This window comes from Pleurodeles waltl, chromosome 4_2 (assembly GCF_031143425.1).
Source record: "Pleurodeles waltl isolate 20211129_DDA chromosome 4_2, aPleWal1.hap1.20221129, whole genome shotgun sequence".
NCBI classification, from domain to species: domain Eukaryota; kingdom Metazoa; phylum Chordata; class Amphibia; order Caudata; family Salamandridae; genus Pleurodeles; species Pleurodeles waltl.
The window spans coordinates 590331147-590351977 of NC_090443.1; the positions used below are offsets into that span (position 1 = coordinate 590331147).

A 20831-nucleotide genomic window follows, 5' to 3' on the forward strand; every position below is an offset into this window, starting at 1 on the left:
TTTTGAAAAAGTTCTGTGAGCTCGCAGCATAACTTGAATGTATCTACCACTGGTGTGGGATCAATTCTAGGGCTTTATAGAGTACCTTTCTCTGGGTATCGTCTCTGTGGCCGGTTATTGTCTGTAGTTTCAGTCAATAACAATTAGTTTACCCATTGTCTGGATGCTGAGATTGGTTCAGCCCATTATAATGCTTAGACTCCTGGCAGTAACTACAGTTGTAGGACTGCTTCAAACTTCAGTGACTTTGGGAGATGGGACAAAAAGCAGATATGGACAATGGGTCCGTTTGCCTCTGTTGAAGGATATCAGCAGGACACATGGTAACATTCCACCTACTGTTCATTCTTACTTTGAAGATCAAATTGCAGGACAGGATTTAGAAGCAGCTAGCACCCTCTGCATTATAAATGCCTGAGTAGAGGGCAATAATTCCAACTAAATATTTTGCATTCGGTACTTATTAAAGTGCTTATGTAAAGAGAATAGAGGTCACCAGAAGTGTCTGTCTGTGATTTCTTCTCTCTCTCGCCACTTAACACTGTCCTGCCCTTTAATGCTGCTGTAGTTTGTGTCTTAGTAATTTCCCATACTTTGTGTCATCCTCTGTTCTTGAATTCATGCCCTGCGGTATCAGAACTGTAACTGCAAATGTAGCTGGCATGGATCCGGATCACTGTTGAGTCGATTGCAAACTGAGGTCCATTGCTGCACAGGAACCTCCCCTCCTCCGCACAGGGATGATGACACAATGGTGCTTGTTTCCAACTAGTGGCACTACATGCCTTTTGGTGGTACCATTGCTTTTATGGATACTCTGAGAGCTCCATGCTGGGGTTTTTATTTTTCATGTGGCAGCTATGGCCTGGTTCATTTTGTTTGGGTGCAGAAACCACCTTTCCTCATCCTGGTTCATCTTCCATGTGCCATTAGGAATGGTGCTGCAGAGGAGGCTGGGTCGTTTGGTTGTAGGGCAATGTGATCCTACCTGGCTTCAAGCCTTCATTCAGGTGGCTTCTTTAGAGGATGTGGCCTTCATTTCCTGAACTTTAGACCTGGGCTACAGACGTCTGCTCGTCATTCTAGGTAGTGGCTGATCCGGGACTTCTCTTTACCTGCCTCCCCTACTAAATGAATGTTTATGGACTAGTCCCTAAACATATTAGCATCTAGGTATTTGCTTCTGGGCGTGTATTGTGCTATTTTTGTCATCAGTGTGCGTTAGAAAGGTCTTTTGAGACACGAATAGTTTTTACAAGAAACTTTTGCTTCATAACAGATTCAAGATAACGCATGAAATTAAAAATGTCTTTATTGACTCACTATGTTCATCAAATCGAGGCATTTTCATGTTACAAAAACCTTAAATGATTTGCATTTACAGTCTAATTTAACAAAATGGCTTCTATTTCAAAGGAAACTACCCTACATATAACGTAAAATTTTTTATACATATTGGGATCCTAAAAACATTCGCAAATCTAATCTGCTTTTATGATTTCAGCGAACACGTTTTTCACGAAGCCGTGCTACTTTTTCAAGGCTTCTGGTCACGACAAATGAAAAGACACACAACATGTTGGAGCTTCACAATCAGAAACAGTCCTTCAAAGATAACTCCTGCTTTTTCAGAGCTCATTGAACACAGGCGAGTTTAAGAAAACAAAAAAACATGACACATCTCATTGTAATGACCTAATTGACATAATTCAGCTCCTAAAGCAGTTTCGGGTCATATTCTCAACTCAAAGTTATCAATATTGGTTAACACTAACTTACTCCATTAAGTGATAATGAGAAAATAAAGAACCTTTTGTTGGAAAAGAAAAAAAAGAAAACCCTTGCTACATTTTCACAGAATCTTAAATGTATCAGCACAGACAGTCACGCGTTTATTACGTTTCAGGGTGATGATAAAATAAATTGTGATTTTCAGGAAAAAACATGGAAAACCCACATTATGGTTTTGAGAATCAGCAGTTTCCTGACAGAAATAAAATGAGTGATGCCACTTCATAATAGCGATTTTAGATTTGTTGGACCAGCAATTTGGCCTCCCCTCCTCATTTTGTGTCACAATTCAGACTTGGATTTTATTGTAGGTTACATTTTTTGCATTGTTTATAACCTCAACTGTTTTTTAATAATGTATTTTCTCTGTATATCACGTTTTCCTTTGATTCTTGCTCTCTTTTAATCCTTTTGAGCATGTGTGCTTTGCCTGCTTTTCATGAGCTTATTATACCATCTCCAATAATTTGTAAAACACTCAGGCTCTCAGTATAATCCCGCCCCCCTGAACACACTCTTGTTTATTACACTTTATTGGAAAGAAATCTTGTAGCAACTGTTATTTATCAATGAATTCCAATTTCTGGTGTGTTGGATTTCATTGGATGTGATAAATATAGCACCCTCCTCTGGGCTACTCGCGATGATGCCAGTAGATGTAGCAGTATACAAGTCCATACATGATTGTAATTGTGGTACTGAACACACAGTTTATAGTTTAATTCTGTTTGTTGCATTAAACTATCTTTCAAAAATATAGTGCCCAACAACTCCAATTACTTATAACATCTTTTTCCACGAACGGACATTTAAATACACTTGGCCATAGGTGCATGATTGAAAAATAAACTACCCAGAAACAAACGCAGCTACGTAAACAAATAGAACGAAATGTCATTTTTAAGACAGCAAGAGAGAAAAATATCTTGTTTAAGAAAAAGAGAAGGAACGCAAAGTGATTTGTATTTGCAATATGTTTATTGTAAGTAAATCACATACATTAAAAGGCATGCAATATTTCATTTTTCACAGGCGTGAGCTTGACATTCCGGCAGCAGTGAATAATATCGAGCTGACTAAATGGCTTTATCATTAAACATTACTGGGACAGAGTTAATGGTGTCATACACTGTAAAATAGATAACAATGAATTAAAATGAAAAATCTGCTCCTTTGAAAGACAAATTGTTCCATTCTTCACAGCAATGCCTGCGAACATATGTGTCTCCATGGAAGCGAAACTGCAAAACTCCCACTTCACAAAAAGGGAGCATTAGAGGCATCAGCGAAGGTAAACCCCATTGACAAACAGTTATTTTTTATACTTGTTAGGCCAGATCACAAAACAGTTGCTTGCATGACCTCGGTGGTAAACAATGCAAACTAATGCCTACCGCAGTGCAATAAATGTGTCTTGTGCGGTTGGGTGTTATTTTGTGGCATCTTTAAGCAGAAGGGGTACAGTAGGGTTAAAACGACAAATTACACACATCCACATCAATGTGTGGGGTTTATGTTTTGTGGTTTTTGCTTCGTTAAAATGATGTTGTTATTGTAGTGTAGATGTGTTTTGGCAATGTTGTGTCATCTAACATCATTTACCAACAACAAAAACTGCTGCTAGATTTTCCCCCAAACCAACAAATATCAATGAATGCCCAAACAAAAAAACGCAATTATCATGCCAAAGCTGCTAACATATGCCCGCCCCAGATTTACATTTTTATAAGGTATCAGTTAGTGCTTAATTTGCAAATAAAATAAGTGCAGAGTACGAAAGCTTTTCCTATGATTCTGCTAATTGCTTCAGTTGTGGAATTACAAGGACGTCTAGTTTTGAATCGACTTGTCTCTTTCTTCCACATTCCCATCCTCTCCTCTAATTATACAATTTTGCATGTTCTTTTTCATCCATTCTGAATACTTTTGCCATAATGTCCTTATATTTATCTTCCTCCTTCACCATCTCTTTGATAGCTTTTTCTCTGGTTCAAAGTTTCCAGCCCAGCTCTATGTGTGCAGCTGCATTCCTCTTGCTCCTGTCTTCTCCTTGTCTTTACCCCCTTTTCTTGAGTGCCTTCTCCTTGCTTTTCCCTCGTTCCTACTGCTTTCTCCCTGCTCCCCCTTGTTTATTTGTGTGCTCTCGCTGTGCTTTTCCTTCATTGTCACTGCCATCTCCTTGCCCTTTTCCCTGTTTTTTGTGTGCCTTCTCCTAGCTATGCCCTCAATTTCTGTCTCCCCATGTCCACTGCTTCCTAGCACTTTGATGCCTTTTAGAATTGTTTGCTTTATAAATGTAAAATACAAATGTCAAATAAAAAATTTCACTGCTTTCTCCCCCCCTGTTTGAGCCTCTTCTTGCTTTTCTCTCGTTCTCACTGCTCTCTCCTTGCTTTTCCCCCATTTTTTGCGTGCCTTCTCCTTAACTTTTCCCTCATTCTCACTATTTCCTCCTCGCTTCCCCCCATTTTTGGGTGCTTCTATTTGCTTTTCCCTAGCTATTACTGCTATCTCCTTGCCCCTCCCCCTTTTTTAGTGTACCTTCTCCTTGCTTTTCCCTCGTTTTCACTGCTTTCTCCTTGTTTTACCCTCAAGTTTTGTGTGCCTTCTCCTTGCTTTTCCCTCATTCTCACTGCTTTCTCCTTGCTTTTCCCCTGCTTTTTGTGTGCCTTTTTCTTGCTTTCTTCTCATTTCACAGCTGTTTCCTTGCTTGTTCTCCTGTTCTCTGTGGGCATTCTCCTTTTTTTCCCCCTCATTTTCACTTCTTTCTCCAGGACCTGCAAGCACCTGGATACCCTGTTGGATGATTATCTATATAAATCCTTATTGCTTGATTAAAGTCTGCAGATGACAAATATGACCTGGTTCCTAAAAATGAGTGCAGCTGCCCATCCACTGAAAATATGAAAAGATAGAGTGATTGCCAAGGCTGTGGCACTAAAACAGTCCTTTTTTGCTCTTTGTACCCAATCTTGCCCTATTCCAATATCTTTTAAATGGCATGAGCTATCCTCATATACATTACTGAAAAGAGCTGTACATTACAGGTGGTTTGATATTCAACTTTATCCATAATATTACATTTTCTGCTACACCAGGAATAGTTTGCTTAATTTCATGATTGGCATTCACATGTAAAGTCTGTGATGAAGTTATATATAATGCATCACATTTTTTCACAAAGGAGATGTGGCCTAGCAGCTTGAGCTACCACCTTTAGAACCTGGAAACACAGATTCAAATCCTGGCCTTGGTGCTAGACTCAGCAATATGTGAATCTGGGCAAATCACTTTATCTCCCTGTGACTAAATGTGTGTAAAATGTATTTATGTAATGCCCAGTTGATGAACACAATCTTGTAGCTCTCTCAACCCCACACATAATATACAGAGCTCCCTTGCTTCCCAGCTGGGGTCACACTATATAAACACCCAAACATACATGCATACTTCATCCTCTCTGGGTGCAAATGTGTGCTCCTCAAAACTGTATACTGCCTGCGTTGATCAAACACATGAATCACATGTGTTTTTCAGGTGCTGAAAACCCAGCTTCTGCACATTCTCAATATGTGAGTTACTCTGAAAATAATAGAATTTGCCCTGGCCTTGCAGTGTGCCACCGGTATGCTGACGTTTGCATTCATAAATGAACGACCTCTCATGTTAAATGCTGTGTTTATTGACCAAGTCAACAAATCTGCATACCACAAACAGATTTAGGTGATGGGTGGTCATTCTTATGTTGAATTCTTGTATTCCTATTTGAATCTGAGGATGACCAAGAAGTGAAAAAGGGAAAGTGTGTCACATTAATTAGGGTGACTAGGTACTTAATTAGTAGGGTGACTATGTACTTTTTATCACAAAGAAATACACGTTTTTGGCTATTCAAAACAACTTTCATCATCAAATAAAAAAAAGTAATTATTTTTTTTAATTATTTTAAATACTCAGGTTCTAAATGCAAATTAGATTTTACATCAACTGATAATTTACGAAAAGTTATTAAGATTCTGTAATATAGACAGGGAACGTGTATTTCTAATCACAACGGGAGCCAATTACATCCTAGCAAAAGACACTCGTGGCCTGTTTGAAAAGGAAGCTGTTCATGTCGACCAATGCAGGCTCGCAAATAGGTAAAGCGGAGATGTATTATTTTGGCTCAGTTAACAAACTTTTTATACCTACTACAGAAAAATATTGAACATGTCCTAATATATGCTCCTGTTCCCTTCTCAAACGACTGAGGATTTTTCCATTGCTGAAGGGAAGTATATAATCTCAACTCTATCCTTTTCTGTACCTGGAAAAGTGTTTCCAGGTGAAAAATGACATTCCCCTATACTCAGTTAAAATGTAATCATTTCATGACTTTCCTACACTTACAGACTCAGTTGTATAATTTAGGTGTAACTTTATTGGTGCAGGTAAAGGCTCTGAAAACGATTGTGGATAACCATAACGTTGCAATTTTACTGACATCCCTCTGAGAACATCTACTCCCACAACCTTTTGAGTCACTTAAAACTGAGCAATATAACATAGAGCGCACAATTGCTATTGTCAAGCTTGGTGTTTGTGGATGCAGGGTAATCCAGTGCGTTTCTGTTTCTGTCATGTTTTGCTGTAGGCTGATTTGTTTAACCGTTAGAATTGTGTGGTATGTTGAGAGTGCATTTGTGTGAAGCTTTCATAGGAAGTTACAGCGGCGGAGACGCTGAGATCTTGAGTGGAGGCAGAGTCACACAGTCTCTGTGAAGAAGCATTCACATTGACCTAAAAACTGTCAACGGTCTCCCAAGGAGCTCTGTTCTGAGGGGTGTTCGTCCTCTGTTTAAAGAGGACCCCGATCTCTTTTTCCAAATCCCCCTGGAAGTGATGACAACACCTAGTATCATCAGAGACTGGGAGGGAGGTGTACGCTCACACATTGAGGGCGGGGGGGGGGGGGGGGGCGAGTATAAACCCCAGCATCATAGGCGCTGTGAGAATTGAGACACCAAAAAAAGGCAAGACTTTGTTTTTGGAAGGAGAATTTGAAGGAGCATAGTAGCCGTGTGAATTATTGAATATTATGCTTTTAACTAGCCATAAGCTTAAAAAACACACATTGCGATGTCAAAAGAGCCTCAACAAAACGTATCACTTCCATATTTATATTTACTGCTGAAGAGGTACCCGAACCCTTGGGCTGAGCCCTTCTTTTTTGGTTTGGGGACACAGCAGACTTAATTATAAGATTCACCTCATTCTCAAATCTCCGTTAACGATTTGTTGTAATTAAAGTTTGTGAGCAATTATGATTTGCAGGTTTGATTAGAATTATCTGCTTGTATATGAGCACAGCTGCTTTTTTGCTACCTTAGTTATGACTCTCACACATAAAAAAGGATAAGAGTTTTAGGAGTACTGATATGATTTCTGACACAATGTCCTAGTTATCTAGAGATTCGGACAATGTTGTATGCCTTCAAAGTTTGATGATCTATACTTGTTATGTAAATGAAATGACGGCTTTCATGGAAGGATTATAAAATGTTTTAAATTTGTTTATTGGCTTTTCCAAACACATAACTTGATACAAACATTTGAACAAGCCTGTGCAGCCCCACTCAACCTCTGCCACTAGCAATTGGCTATACACACAGGCTCCATCGAAGGATTATAAAACTTCATCAGTGATCGAAATGTGAATGACGGTATGATAGTTCAGAAATATGAAAACAAGGTATTTTGTTGTGACTCGTTGCTATACTATAGATTACGTGATGTGCATGCATTACCAATCAAGAACGTGGTGATCATGCCAACTTTCCAAAAATGGTAAAAAGTAACCAAGTGCAGAGTTTGTATGTGGACTGTGAAGGGTGTCCAACAAAATGTAAACAGATTTCTGTTTGATGAACAGTGATTTCTCTGTTATATTTTTTTCGTCCAGCAAGGAAACGTTGACTCTTCCAACATGTACATATTTAATAATTATGTGCATGATTTAAATTTTAAATAAAAATGCAAACCGCTCACCCAATTACTCTTGGTGGGTTTAAAGAGATTTCCCCTTTAGCGTAAACTTACTGAAGAAGTGGAGGTACTAAAAGAAAAAAATATATCATACGTGACTTGAGGATGTTATTTTATGAACTTTTCCTTTATGGGTGATAACCTAGCTGTTTTAGGTCACTTATACAGTGCTAGAGTCAGATTTCTTCTCAGCAAAATTGAGATTTGTTTTCCTTGTGTATTTTAGGAAAACCTTGTGAAATGTTCATATTTCAGGTGTATTATGCATGGAGGCAGGTGGTCATTGTAAAAATTGTTCATGAGGTGATCCTGGCAAACAAAATGCATTTTTGAGATGCCAGTTCAATTTATTCGTGCTGTTGCAGCACATATCTCGATTTATTGTTCCCTTGAAATATTCTTTACCTGATTAGGGCTCTTATTACATATAGGGTGCATTTTCCTTGTTTTCTCCACAGTGCACCTCTATGCAGATGCACCAGCTGCAAACAGGGGCAGTAATGTTAATACAATGAATAGGCTGCCCCATGGCATCAGTGAACTCACGCTGCCCTGGGGGCAGTGCATTCAGTAAAATTCCGAGTGACTGTTTCAAAGCTGCTCCATATTTCTCTGTGCAAGCAGCAACCTGGCTGCACTTTGAAAAGTGATTAGAGATTCCCTTGCAGGGGGATGCCTGGTGGGTCCATGGGACTCCCTTTTATCCATTGGGATGGGTGCCCTCAGGGGGTGCAATGACAGTGATTCACTTTTTTGTGACACTGTCAGTGCACCTCCTTAAGGCACGTTTGCCTCTGCATCTGTAGTGTGGCACGGGAACAGATTTAAAGTGATCCCTCTTTTGCCTTACGTCATGCCCCCATGCAAAAGAGGGAATGCCTTTTCAGGATAGTACTTTCACAACATGTCCTATGCTTGGTTACCATACCTTGAAAACAGAAATTAGGCACTTTTCCTTGTGTTGTAATGGCTGTATTAGGAGCAGTCAGAGATGAAACTACTGAAAAGAACTGAACGCGATGACCAAGCAAATCATGTGCTTTAGTGATAAAGAATGTCTGAGGAAAACAAATATGAGAGGATTGCTTGAAATAATCAAAGACACTGTCAATTGCTCGGGGCTGCAATCCAGCTCAATGCTTTTCATTTGTGACCAGATCATCTCAAATAGCAACCCGACATATGATAATCAGTCTTGGCTTTGTTCCACTAGTAATAGTCCGGCCCGAACCAAGACAGTAGTGGGATGATTTTGATACTGGCAGGGCTGGTGACAAGCTCCAACTAGGATTCTTGCATCATTTTACTGGTTGAAATATGAGTAACTATCTTGATCTTTGTATGTTAATGGCGATCTACTTGCTTATCTTTCTGTCTCGGGAGGAACTCTGTGGTTACGAAGCTGTGGTGGCAGCTAAAATTGCACTCAGTTCAACAGCGCATCAGCTGGTTGTCACCCAGTTTCCTGGCTTCCAGATGGCAAGCTACAAGACTCACAGCATCAGTGGTAAAAAGGAGTGACCGACCAATGGGAGTGAGGGCTGCTGCTTGCTCCTGAACCCTCACTGATTCCTCAGATCATGGCTCCACTGCCACATTGCCATGGCCAGATGTACAAGTCCTAATGGATTACCTTGCTGGGGATTCATGTTGCAACTCCATGTTGCCGGTCCCCCAGAGCGGCTTTCATTTGATGGCTGAATGTTGCAGGGCTAAGTGATGATGGGGCTGCTGAACACTATGATATCACAGCGTCTATAGATTTATTCATTACCAAGCAACTAGCTGGTTTGGAGAGCCTACATTTGGCTAAGGACTATACTCAGGATCTGCAAGAAGGCTCTGAAGAGAGCACAGACACAACTCAATCAAGACATGAGTTACCACTCCCTAACCCTGAGATAGTCTCTCCTCCCCCCTTGGCCCCATGACATCTCCTGTCTCACCAGTCAAAAGGTCTGATATTTCAATCATGAACAAATGGCACTACTCAAAGATGGAACAAAGCTGAAATTGGTGTATAATAATACTGGGCAGATAATACTATCATCATCGTCTGAGTCTCAGTCACAATCTAATAAGATTGGCAAAGCCATGGATTTGAATTTAAGACCTTATCTAAAATATTTAACCACTATATCAGAGGCACAGGAAGATAGGAAGACCCAGGAAATAAAGTCTTATGAAGCATTTCTCACTATCAGTTGTCTCTGATCTAGGGTCTTACTCTAACCCTGAGCACAAACTTTTCTGTTCTGAGCCTGATGATAGCTGCCAATTCAGATTCATCTCGGGCGATGTCATGGACAAGACAGATTCTATGATGATAAAACATTTGTGGAAGCCAGAGTAACAGTGATGAAAGAGATTTGTGACAATGGGTTAACTCTGCAAACCAACAGACCTAATCTACTGAATTAACTGTTATTCACACTGTAGCAGAGATGTCAATCCTAATGATGCTGTTGTACATACAAAGGACATAGTCATTAAACTGTCTAGTCAGCAACCAACATTGGCTTCTATACATGAGTCACTTTGGGCTCATCAGGATGAATATACAAAAAACTGTGCCATCAAGACATCAAATTTGAAAAATGAGTGGTGTGACATATGTTGAAGCAAGCTGGCTTCTCTGGTGCATGGATATTGGAGGTGGAACCATGCACTAGCAGCTGGGATTTGACAACCCTGGCTGTGAGGTGTCAATGTCTGAACAAGAACGAACATCAACAGCTGTTGCACAGACATTGAATATTGTATGAGTCAGGAGAATCCGCATGTACTAGGTATCACTTAGGTAGCAGAGGACAATGATCCCAGAGGTTTTCTAGTATGATATTTTTAGACTCTCCTTCCATATTTGGGGGGACTGAGATATTGAATGTCATATCCAATGTGCAAACAGATTTCCTTTTCAATATATATGTGCACAACTTGATTTGGTTATATATGATTCTGCACATCATAACAATTCTATCAAGATAGGCAAATCTACTTTTTTGTCCGTTCTATTTCATTTATGCAACAGTGGACAGATGCTGTGGCTACATCAAATTATTACCCATTTTCAGGTTTCTAAAGCTCAGTTTTTATTTGCAAGAATCCACCAAAAAGAAGATTATTTGAGACAATGTCATGGTAGTATGTACCTGGAAGATGTGTGTTAAAGCCTGACTAGAATTGTGATCAAAGGGGATTATGTCTGATATTGATCAATAGTAGAGTTAATTATCTAATGCTATGAATTCCTTTTCATGTAAGTGGGTAAGACTGACTTGTATCTGGAATAGAATGGAAAATATATATAAAAAGTTGCAATGCAAATGTAGAGTTGCAATTCATGACACAGAAATTATGTGTCTCCAGGAACTGTTTCTGACAAAGAGGGATATTGATAAGTTACCACAACTTTGATTTTTGTGTAGTAGAAGCAGGACATTCTGGTTACAGGGGCAGCTATACCGATGAAGGGTAGTTGTTAGCAGTGTTGCAATATCAAATGCTATAGCATGAGAGTGTAGCTTATTGCCAGAAATGGTAGAATAAGATGTTTTGCTCTTAAGTGCGGTAACTTTGGACCAAATGTTGATGATCTAGCCATGTTTCATCACCTACTGTTACGGCGTGTTCTATGGTGTATGGCAGGGACCCTTAATCCAGTGTCAGTATCAGTTTACCTATTGAAGTACCCACTGATGTATTTAGTAAGGTCAGGGACACAAAATGTCATCACTCATGTGTATCAGTTTATTCTGACATTTCTGCCATCATTCAGCATCTGATTCACATCTTCTGCTTCTCACAAACAATATTCTAGAATTCCTGTTATAATTGTGGTACAACCCTTATTCCATAGGCATCCTTGTGCCTAGATCCACATGTAGTCTCTGATCACAATCCCCTAGCACCGGGTATATATCCAGACTATTACACTTAGTAGCTGTTAGACCTGACAGCCTTAGGGTGGTCACCCACAACCTTTTGCATGCCTCCCTCTACTTTTGACACTGTTTTTTTGCTGGTTTTAGGACTCTGCGTACTTTACCACTGCTAACCAGTGCTAAACTGCAGATGCTCTCTCCCTTAAATCATGGTAACATTGATTCATACCCAATTGACACATTTGATCTACTGGCAAGTCCCTAGTAAAGTGAAGTACTTGTGCTCAGGGCCTGTAGATTGAATGCTACTAGTGGGCCTGCAGCACTGGTTGTGCCATCCACATAAGTAGCCCTTTAATCATGTCTTAGGCCTGCCATTGCAAGGCTTGTGTGCGCAGTTTCGCTGCCGCTTCGACTTTTAAAGTACTTGCCAAGCCTTAAACTCCCCTTTTTCTACATATATGTTCACCCCTAAGGTAGGGCCTAGGTAACACAGAGAGCAGGGTGCTGTGTGGGTAAAAGGCAGGACATATATCTCTGTGTTTTATATGTTCTGGTAGTGGAAAACTCCTAAATTTATTTTCCATTGCTGTGAGGCCTGCTCCTTCGATAGGCTAACATTAAGGCTACCCTCATAAACTGTTTGAGTTGTAAATTCTGATAAGAAAGTGGTCAACAGGTCATATTTAGTATGGCCAGAATGGTAATACAAAATCCTGCTGACTGGTGAAGTGGAATTTAAATGACTATTTCAGAAATGCCACTTTTAGAAAGTGAGCATTTCTCTGCACTTAACTCCTTCAGTGCCTTACAATCTACATCTGGGCTGGGTTGGATGACAGCTCCCTTGTGCATTTCACCCAGACAACCATAAACATAGGATGTTCAGTCACACCTGCACACATCTGCGTACTGAAAGGGTCTTCCTGGGCTGGAAGGGTAGAGTGCCTGACAATTAAATTTCAAAAGACAGTGGCCTTCCCTCACACAATGGACTGCCAAATCCCCTACTGTGACCCTGGCAGACAGGATTGTACTGAAAGGGGACCTTGTGCACTTCTAAGCCACTCTTTGAAGTCTACCCCACTTTAAAGGCACATTTAGGTATATAAACTGGTCCCTGACCCTACCAACTCAGACACTTGCTGGGAAAGAAACTCTGAACTAGAACCTACAACCTGCCAAGAGAAGCTTTCTGGATGCCCAAAGGACTCACCTGGACTGCTGTTCTGTAAAGGATTGCTGCCTTGCGATTGCCCTGCTGGCCTCTAGCTCTGCTGAGAAGTGGTTTCCAAGGGCTTGGATTGAGCTTGCCTCCTGTTTCCTGAAGTCTCAGAGCCAATAAGACTTCATCTCTGCAAAGAACTCCTTGTGCTTAGCAAAACTGAAACTTAGCAAAGCAATTAGAAGTTTACCATATGGTAATGTGGCTGGGCTGGATTCTAATCCCTTAGAATTGAACAAGGTTTTTTCTAACATTCTTTGTTTATGATCACGTAATTTAATACATGGGCCAGGATTCCTCATTGGGACGGTTGTCATATTTTGAAATATTTTTAAAGATAAGTAAGGATCATATGCTGTGGCAGTCACACTGCTTATCAACTTTAATTCTAAAGTATTTTCTAAAATTCTTGATTTTAGATTCTCTACCATAACCATTCATTCGGCATCTCCTATAAAGCATGGTTTTATTACCAGTACTGACACCACTGCTCACACAAACGTGGGCAAAGCTCGGCTGCAGTGATGATCCTGCTCAACACTTAAATGGTATTCAACAGGGTCTCATGGTCTTAACTCTGGTCTACATTGGAAGGCATTGGGTTTGACCCTCAGTTTGGTGCTTTGGTCAATTTTCAGGTTACGTTCTGAGTGAAGAAAACACAAATCCTATCTTAATCGTAAGAACATCTATTTCATGCCTACGTAAATGAGATAGAATCCCTTTAGGGATAATTTGCCCAGCAGTATTATTAAAATAGTCATGCTCTACCAAATTGTGTATCTTTTCTGGTGTCTTTCATTGTTACTACAAGTTGCCTCCTTTCAAAAGATTGAATAATTCTGGAGCCATTAAACTAGCAATTAATTAAGACTTTGAATGCTTATGCACATCTTTCACAGGAGTTAAATTCTAGATTCCCCATTCTTTGTATTACAAAATATTCTTCTTTTGGCAAATCATTCCTTTACAAGCTTCGCTCATGATGTATTTGTTTCTCACTGGTCTAATTTGACGTTATGAGTGGCACAACTTTTCAAGGATACGATGCTGCAGCAAGTTGACAAATTTGCCTTGACAAACACAATAACACCAACAAGCTTTTTCAAATTCCAGCAAATCAGAGACTTTGTTACGTAATTACTCCTTGCTGATGTCAGTTGGATTTCCATTCCTTTTATCAAGATACTTTCTGGTCCTCAGCAAAAGCGTATGAATGGGAGCTTTTACCATTTGCTGCTGCAAGTTCACTTGGATTATATACATAACCCGGCACATACATGGGTAGCTAAACTATGTACCAGTGACCATGAAGGAGATATTCAAGCGTATTGTCCTTGGCCATAAGCTTTTACACATTTCTAGTATCAAAAATCCCTAATACCAAATTATTCAAGATCTCTAGTGTACACTCAAACAAATATTTTCTCTACGTTGTTGTTATAATTCACAATGTTTCTGGTGTGCCCATTTGTAGGCCATCACAGTATATCTGTTTGTTGACTGTCTTAAGATTCAGGAATACTGTGGTGCTGTGGTGGACAGTGAGTCAGTATTAGCAGTGTTCATTTTCCCAACAGCTAGACTTTTAAATCACAGTGACCTACAATTTACAAAATGAACAACTTATGCCTTCTTGCTGGTAAGTCTCTGAACCTTGCCGCAATGGTACATCGCATCTCAGGTGCAGACATTTTTTTAAGCACTGACATATTTTCCAGAGAAAGAGAGATTATATTAAGCATTATTACCTACAACTGTAGGCAACTGCACCTGTCTGTTAAGTACCCTCCCTATAATGAGAGCAAAGTAATTAAAAGCCAGAATTGCCCTACAGGTGAAAAGGAAGAATGCTGCCTAGGTAGGTTCTGTGTTCTTCATGAATTTTGTTTAGAAAAATAGAAAATAAACGGCTCTTAAGTTTATCTGTTTTTTCTTTTTTTTCTTTGGCTGACTGAGCCTCTGTCAGAAATGCCAGGGGAGGTGCCCAGTGAGCCATCTACAAAAAGATTGTGCTTGAGAAGAGGCTGAGGGAGCAATGTGGGAGAACAGAACTTTTTTTGTCATTCACACATTCAGGTGAGATGCTATGCATGCTCCCACATCACTTCCTAATTGTCCAACCAGAGAGACATTGGGAACTCTCAGGCACAAATTGTTCCCTTTGTGGGTCTTTAACATTAAATATATCCAGCAAATGAAGCATTGTGATTGCCTAGCCAGCTCCCAATGTCCGATTCTGGTGCTAATTAAGCTTTGTAGCATGTTGCTGAGACCTATACCAGTTGTCAAAGGTTCTTCTCTTCCTAAGCATTTGAATGTTGAAGCAGAAGGTCAGTACCAGCAAACACGGGACCCAGTCAAATCATTGTCTTCAAAGGAGCTCTCAACATTCCGATATTCTAAAGGAAGTTAGTTCTAGAGATAAGGCTAAAGAAGGGGGAGGTTGTTCCTGCCTGCACTGATAGGGTGCAGGGACCTTTTGTCAAGGGCCAAATGATCAACGCTTTAAAGGTTAAAGCCATGTGCATTTGCATTGTTTTAACCTAAAATTGCAAGTTATTTTTCGAAATGTTGCTCACCTTACAATTATGTGCTTGCTTTCCATAGAGGAAGCCCAGTAGAAGAAAATACATTAATGTCTCACTATATGGGTAAATAAACCGAGAGTGCAGAAAACCTATTTTTACAGTCAAGTATTTTTTCGTCAATTACTTTTCACAGTCAAGAAGCATACCAGTTCTTAGCAGCTGTTAGCATATGTCAATTTCTAATTGCCGCGATGTTATTTGTGTTGCATTGGATGTCTTGTTTGAAAGTAAACCTTTGTAGCTCTTTCGTCTGTGTATAGGGTAATACATCCGCATTAAATGTAGCACCCAGGTGTATTATTCCTTGTAAATTCCCTAATACATCATTAAGGACTTTGAATTCTTAAAATATTGTTGTGACAACGACTGTGATTATAAAATTATTCAGTTAACGTGCATTAATATGTTCGTACTTCACACAGGCAATTTTCAGACAAGGAAATAGGGAAAGCAGGACTAAATACATTACTTTGATGCAAATTACCGGCACACGTTACAAAAGCCATGTGGTATCATAAAAGCTAGATTTCCTCTTTGGAATTCTAATTATTAAATTCATTTTTTGTAAAAAATGAAGTGATTTCAAATACCACAAACAAAAAGTAGGCAAATCAAAAGCCACAGAGCAAATGCACAGACACTGCAGCGTCGTTGAACTGGCCACCTCAGCACACCGGTTTCACAGCCAAGGGCACGCCTCGCTTTGGTTCATACGGAGTTGTCCTGGTAACCATTTTGATGCAGTCAATAATAGGGCAGACACTGAGGCACAGAGTGCAGCCTGTGCAATTGTCAGTAATGGTAGGCAGGTGGGTCTCCGGATCAAACTCTATAGCCTGCAAACAGAAATAAATGGCTTTGATGTCACTCTTGGAAAGGTCGAGAATTTCTTCATTTTTATATTTCACATCATTTGTGTCGGAGCACTTAGCATTCCTTGGGCCATACTATTCAGCAGCTATAGCAACCACAGTTCAGCATCGGTCTAGCAGCCTTGAATGCATACCCAAGGGAAAACATTTTTCTAACAGTGATTCATTAATTATAGTCACCTACAGAGCATCATGGCTACAAATGAACATTTTTATGGATATGGTATTTTTGTATGGCCGCCATACACTTTTATTTCTTGTGACTGCATCTTGGATGAACAGAACAGAATAATCTACCCAACAGCAGCAAGAAGTGAAATTACATGCCTGCTGCTGTGATTCATTTACCTTTGGCAGACATAAGAAATGAAATAGTTTCATTGGTACATAACAATCTGGTAAAACACCCGCTGCACAGAATATGTGGAATGCCGTGTTGGACTTGCCAAAAGTAAGAACATGGTTTTATTGGGTTTATTGTCACTTTTTGAAAGGACACAAATGCGATTAGATGTCTGGGCCTTTGAACATGTTCTAGTCAAGAGTGGTAGTGTGTTTAAGGCTGTCTGGGTGCCTTATTTTCACGAAGATCAATATTCCTTTTCTGTTGCACGTTTTAACATAGCTTGACTTACCTCTTTAAGTCTAATCCATTTAGCACTGAGTTATTTACCCACAAGCTTAGCCACAGGTGCCGTGGCGTTACTCATTGAGCAAAGACAAACTTTAAACTTAACACTCCAAGTGGTAGATACATTTCATATCAGGCCTCCTTTATCTGGAACTGTTACTGTTGGAATCTGGGCTCTCCCCTCGTAAATCTGCTGGCACCTTCCACTGACTCTGCTGCAGCTGGTGATGCTATCACCAGTAGGCCGCAGAACTCACACACAGCACTGAAGTGGCTGGCATTAGGCAGGTGCTGCTTGTGCGTGCTAGGGAGTCTGCCTCCATCGTGACAAGTGATTCCACTAAAGCGCTGAGTTCCTAAGCGCCCGAGGGTTAGTACGTGGACAGGAGGACCCATCTGGGGTGTTTGTGCCACTCTGCTTTGCCGAACAGGGAAAAGTGCTGAGTGGAAAAAAATAGGCCTGCAGGCAATAGGTGGCCCCAGCAAAATTCAGCAAACAACACAAGAAAGTGATATCAACAGTGTAAACAACTATCCCAGAACAGCCCGGAAAAGTCAAAGATGGCCACAAAATAACTCCAGCAGCTTTAGTTGATACCTATTGGTAACAACCTTGCAGGGGTTGTTCTGCTCAAGGAAGGAGTGGGGAAACAAAGTGGTTAGCAGTCACTTAGGGCTTAACCACTTATTATGTACAGGCACCTCACAGGCAAGAGTTATGCGACCAGGAAAATCCCAAGGGGCCCAAAGTTGAGGTGGGAAAAGGACAGCAAAGAGAGTAAGACAAAGCTCCCTGACAAATACCTCAGTGATATGCCTAGACGACTCCAACAATGAGGCAAAACTACCCACTCTACAGCAGGCGCTGGTGAAAGGTAAAATGGTAGTCCCTGTAAAAACAATAGGGGTATACCATAATGCATTTCCATGTGACACAACACAGAGAGTTAGAAGAGGCAAGGAACGTCAATGTTCCCCTGGGCCATGCAACCATGGCAGCCATTGTTAGGGGATCTCCTTTCTCTATAGCTGAATGCAGCATTCACAAGGAGACAGAGCACAGTCCAAAGAGCCAGTGTAAATATCCATCAACGTCAGGGAAAAGGTAGAGGCAAGACGACAAGGCAGGTCTGACTGAGCCTTTCTCATCTTTAAACTTCAGCAATTGTGAGTCTTTAAGTCCAAGTTTAGAATCAAACAATCACTCAGGGCAGCCGGAGCCTTCTGAAATGCAGGACCAGTGCCTAATTGAACTTCTAGAAATAGACTCAATCATGCATAAAGCCAGCACCACACAAATTGAGAATCCATTGGTTCCTCTACTAGGATAACAGCAGTTGGCAGTGGGTCAAATGGACAACACCACAATCAGTTTAAGTCTGTTCGGGTGTGTATGATCAGCTCACCGAACAGGAATTTTCCCATAGTTTATATCAACCCCCTTTGAACTAAAGAAGGCAACCTCAGCAAACGGTTCCCATTATGATTGAGACAGCCATATCAGGCAGTGCATTAGGGTCCCAAATTCAAAGCAACGACAAGGAAGCATCAACAGGAAAGTTAGAGGCAGAGGTACTGGACAGTACATGGGGAGTGCTTCTGTCGACTTTGGATGTGATGTCGTCGGCAATTAGCCACCTGGCCAGTAAACAAGAGCTTCAAGTGGATGTTTTAAAAATAATGGCAGAACATATCATGGGCATAGACACAAAGCTGTAAGTCCTCAATGACTTGATACAAATAGCCCGAAAACATAATTTTACACAGCAAGTTTTGTGCCAATGCTGTCTTTCAGGTGATAAGCCTCAGGTCTTATCTTCATCCCTTTATGAGATACTCCTGGAAGTTGAGGCCCAAGCTGTAAGACCAAGGGAAAGGCATCAGATCATTGAATACAATGTAAAAGTCATACCAGACATAAACATGGAGCATGAGATGTTCTGAAAGGACCCGGACACTACTCCTCGCCCACAGACATGTGGGCAACCAGTGACTTGCAGTGAACTAAGCTCCCCACGACAAGAAAAACCCAGTGTCAGAAGGATGAAGAATGCATCCTAGGAAGAGGGCTCAGATGAACTAGAGCTAGAGGCCACTAAAAGGGAGAAGAAGAAACAAAGAAAGACATGGAAAAAATAAAAAAAACGGGACAGCAGAAAAACATATGCAATTATTCACTCACAGCCACCCAGTGTCCTCCCCCACCAATAAGGCAAAAAAGAATGTACCAGAACAACAAGAAAAAACTCAGGAGGCCATAGGATGGGTGAGTCCCAATTCCAGTCCACGCAGTTTACGCCTAGGAGCACAAAGAAAAGCTGCAGTGCAGTCATCTGCGGTAGAAACTAAAGAGGCAAGATCCACAGGTGAGCAAGGGACAGCAAGAAAAGCTCAGTATGAAAGAACCCTTGTGCTCAGTCTCAAGCAAGGAAATCAGTAAGGATGTTGGATTCAATTCAGGCGCCAAAAAGAAGGAGGAGTATCAGTGTGTGAGCCTTGTACAGCTTCCAAGGGGGATAGAAAGGAGAAACAGCCAAGCTGGCTATGAAGAATCACCATTGTGGTCCCTTGACTGGTGGCAACAACAGAGGCAGGATGTGGGCTATCAAGAACTGACACAAGTGATCCTGAGGAAAAAATCAGTGGAGAGGGATTTACCAATCCAGGGCCCTGAGGTTAATAAGCTTCTTTGTATACCAAACTACAGGTCACTTGGTCTGTTTGACATTCTAAATGGAGAAAACATCACGAAGTTGATAAGGGAGATTGGTGAACTTTCCCACTTAACATTGACCGATCTGAAATCAATAACATTTAAAACACATCCCTATAGAAGTGACCAAGAAGCTACAGTAACAACATGGGCCTCCCCGGTCCTAGAAGGCCAATTATTAAACCACCAGGGCGTGTTCAACTCATGGGGAATAGAGTTACAAAAAATGGAACTACTGCAATAAGTAAGTAAGTGGGAGCTTCTGTGTTAAAACGAGCAACAGCGGCAGAAGTGAATTAGAGAAATGTGGAAACACTTGTGAAATTTTCAAGAGAGGTAGACCTGGGTCAGGTTTATCAGGAAACCATGAGTCTGGGCCTCAAAAACCCAAATAATGCCAAGGCCCCATGAAATGCAAGGTATTTTCTGGTCCTGATAAAGATGGAGAGGCAAAGAAATTTGAACCGGATATGGAAGGTATTAGCATCTGCTCATGGAATACTTACAGTCTCGAGGCTCTGCTACAAGATGGGGACATGAGGTCATTCCTTCAGGAATTTGATATTGATGATATTGATGACTCAACAAACCTGGAGCCTAGGTCCAACACTGATGGCAGGTTATGTAGATTTGCAGGTACCTGCCATGAAATCCTCATAATCCGGACATCCCAAGGGAGGACTGTCTACATTTATATACACAACATTGAAATGGGTCATAAAAGCAATCAACGTAGGGGCAAACTGAGTTCAAGTTACAAAGATGGCTCCCGAGAAGAGCAGCCACACCAAAAATGTATTAATACTCATAAATGTCTGCATTCACCCAAATAAAGCAATAAAAGGGGGAAAACTTGAATCCTTGGGTGAAATAATAAAGATTCTGCAGAGGCAGCATCACTGAGCTATCTTGCTCATCTCTGGTGATTTCAACTTAGACTTAGCCAACGCAACCAAAAAATGTGCTTAGTCCCAGGATGGATACAAACATAGGAAGTATTTATAAAAACCAAGCCTAAGGCTCCTGAATGGAAACAGCAAGGAAGACAAACCTGCTTTGATCACTTTCTTAAGTTGTGGAAAATGTTCAACTATTGA

At 40.7% G+C, this 20831-nt stretch overlaps 1 protein-coding gene across 1 annotated transcript in view; it reads right to left on the reverse strand.

The window, feature by feature from the left end:
• Positions 1-1333: 1333 nt before the first annotated feature.
• DPYD (dihydropyrimidine dehydrogenase) overlaps positions 1334-20831 on the reverse strand; it is a 3199941-nt gene continuing 3180443 nt past the window's right edge. Inside the window, exon 23 of the mRNA XM_069232136.1 lies at positions 1334-16354. Coding sequence (XP_069088237.1) covers positions 16184-16354 — 171 coding nt within the window. The 3' untranslated portion in view covers positions 1334-16183. The remainder of the gene's footprint in view (positions 16355-20831) is intronic.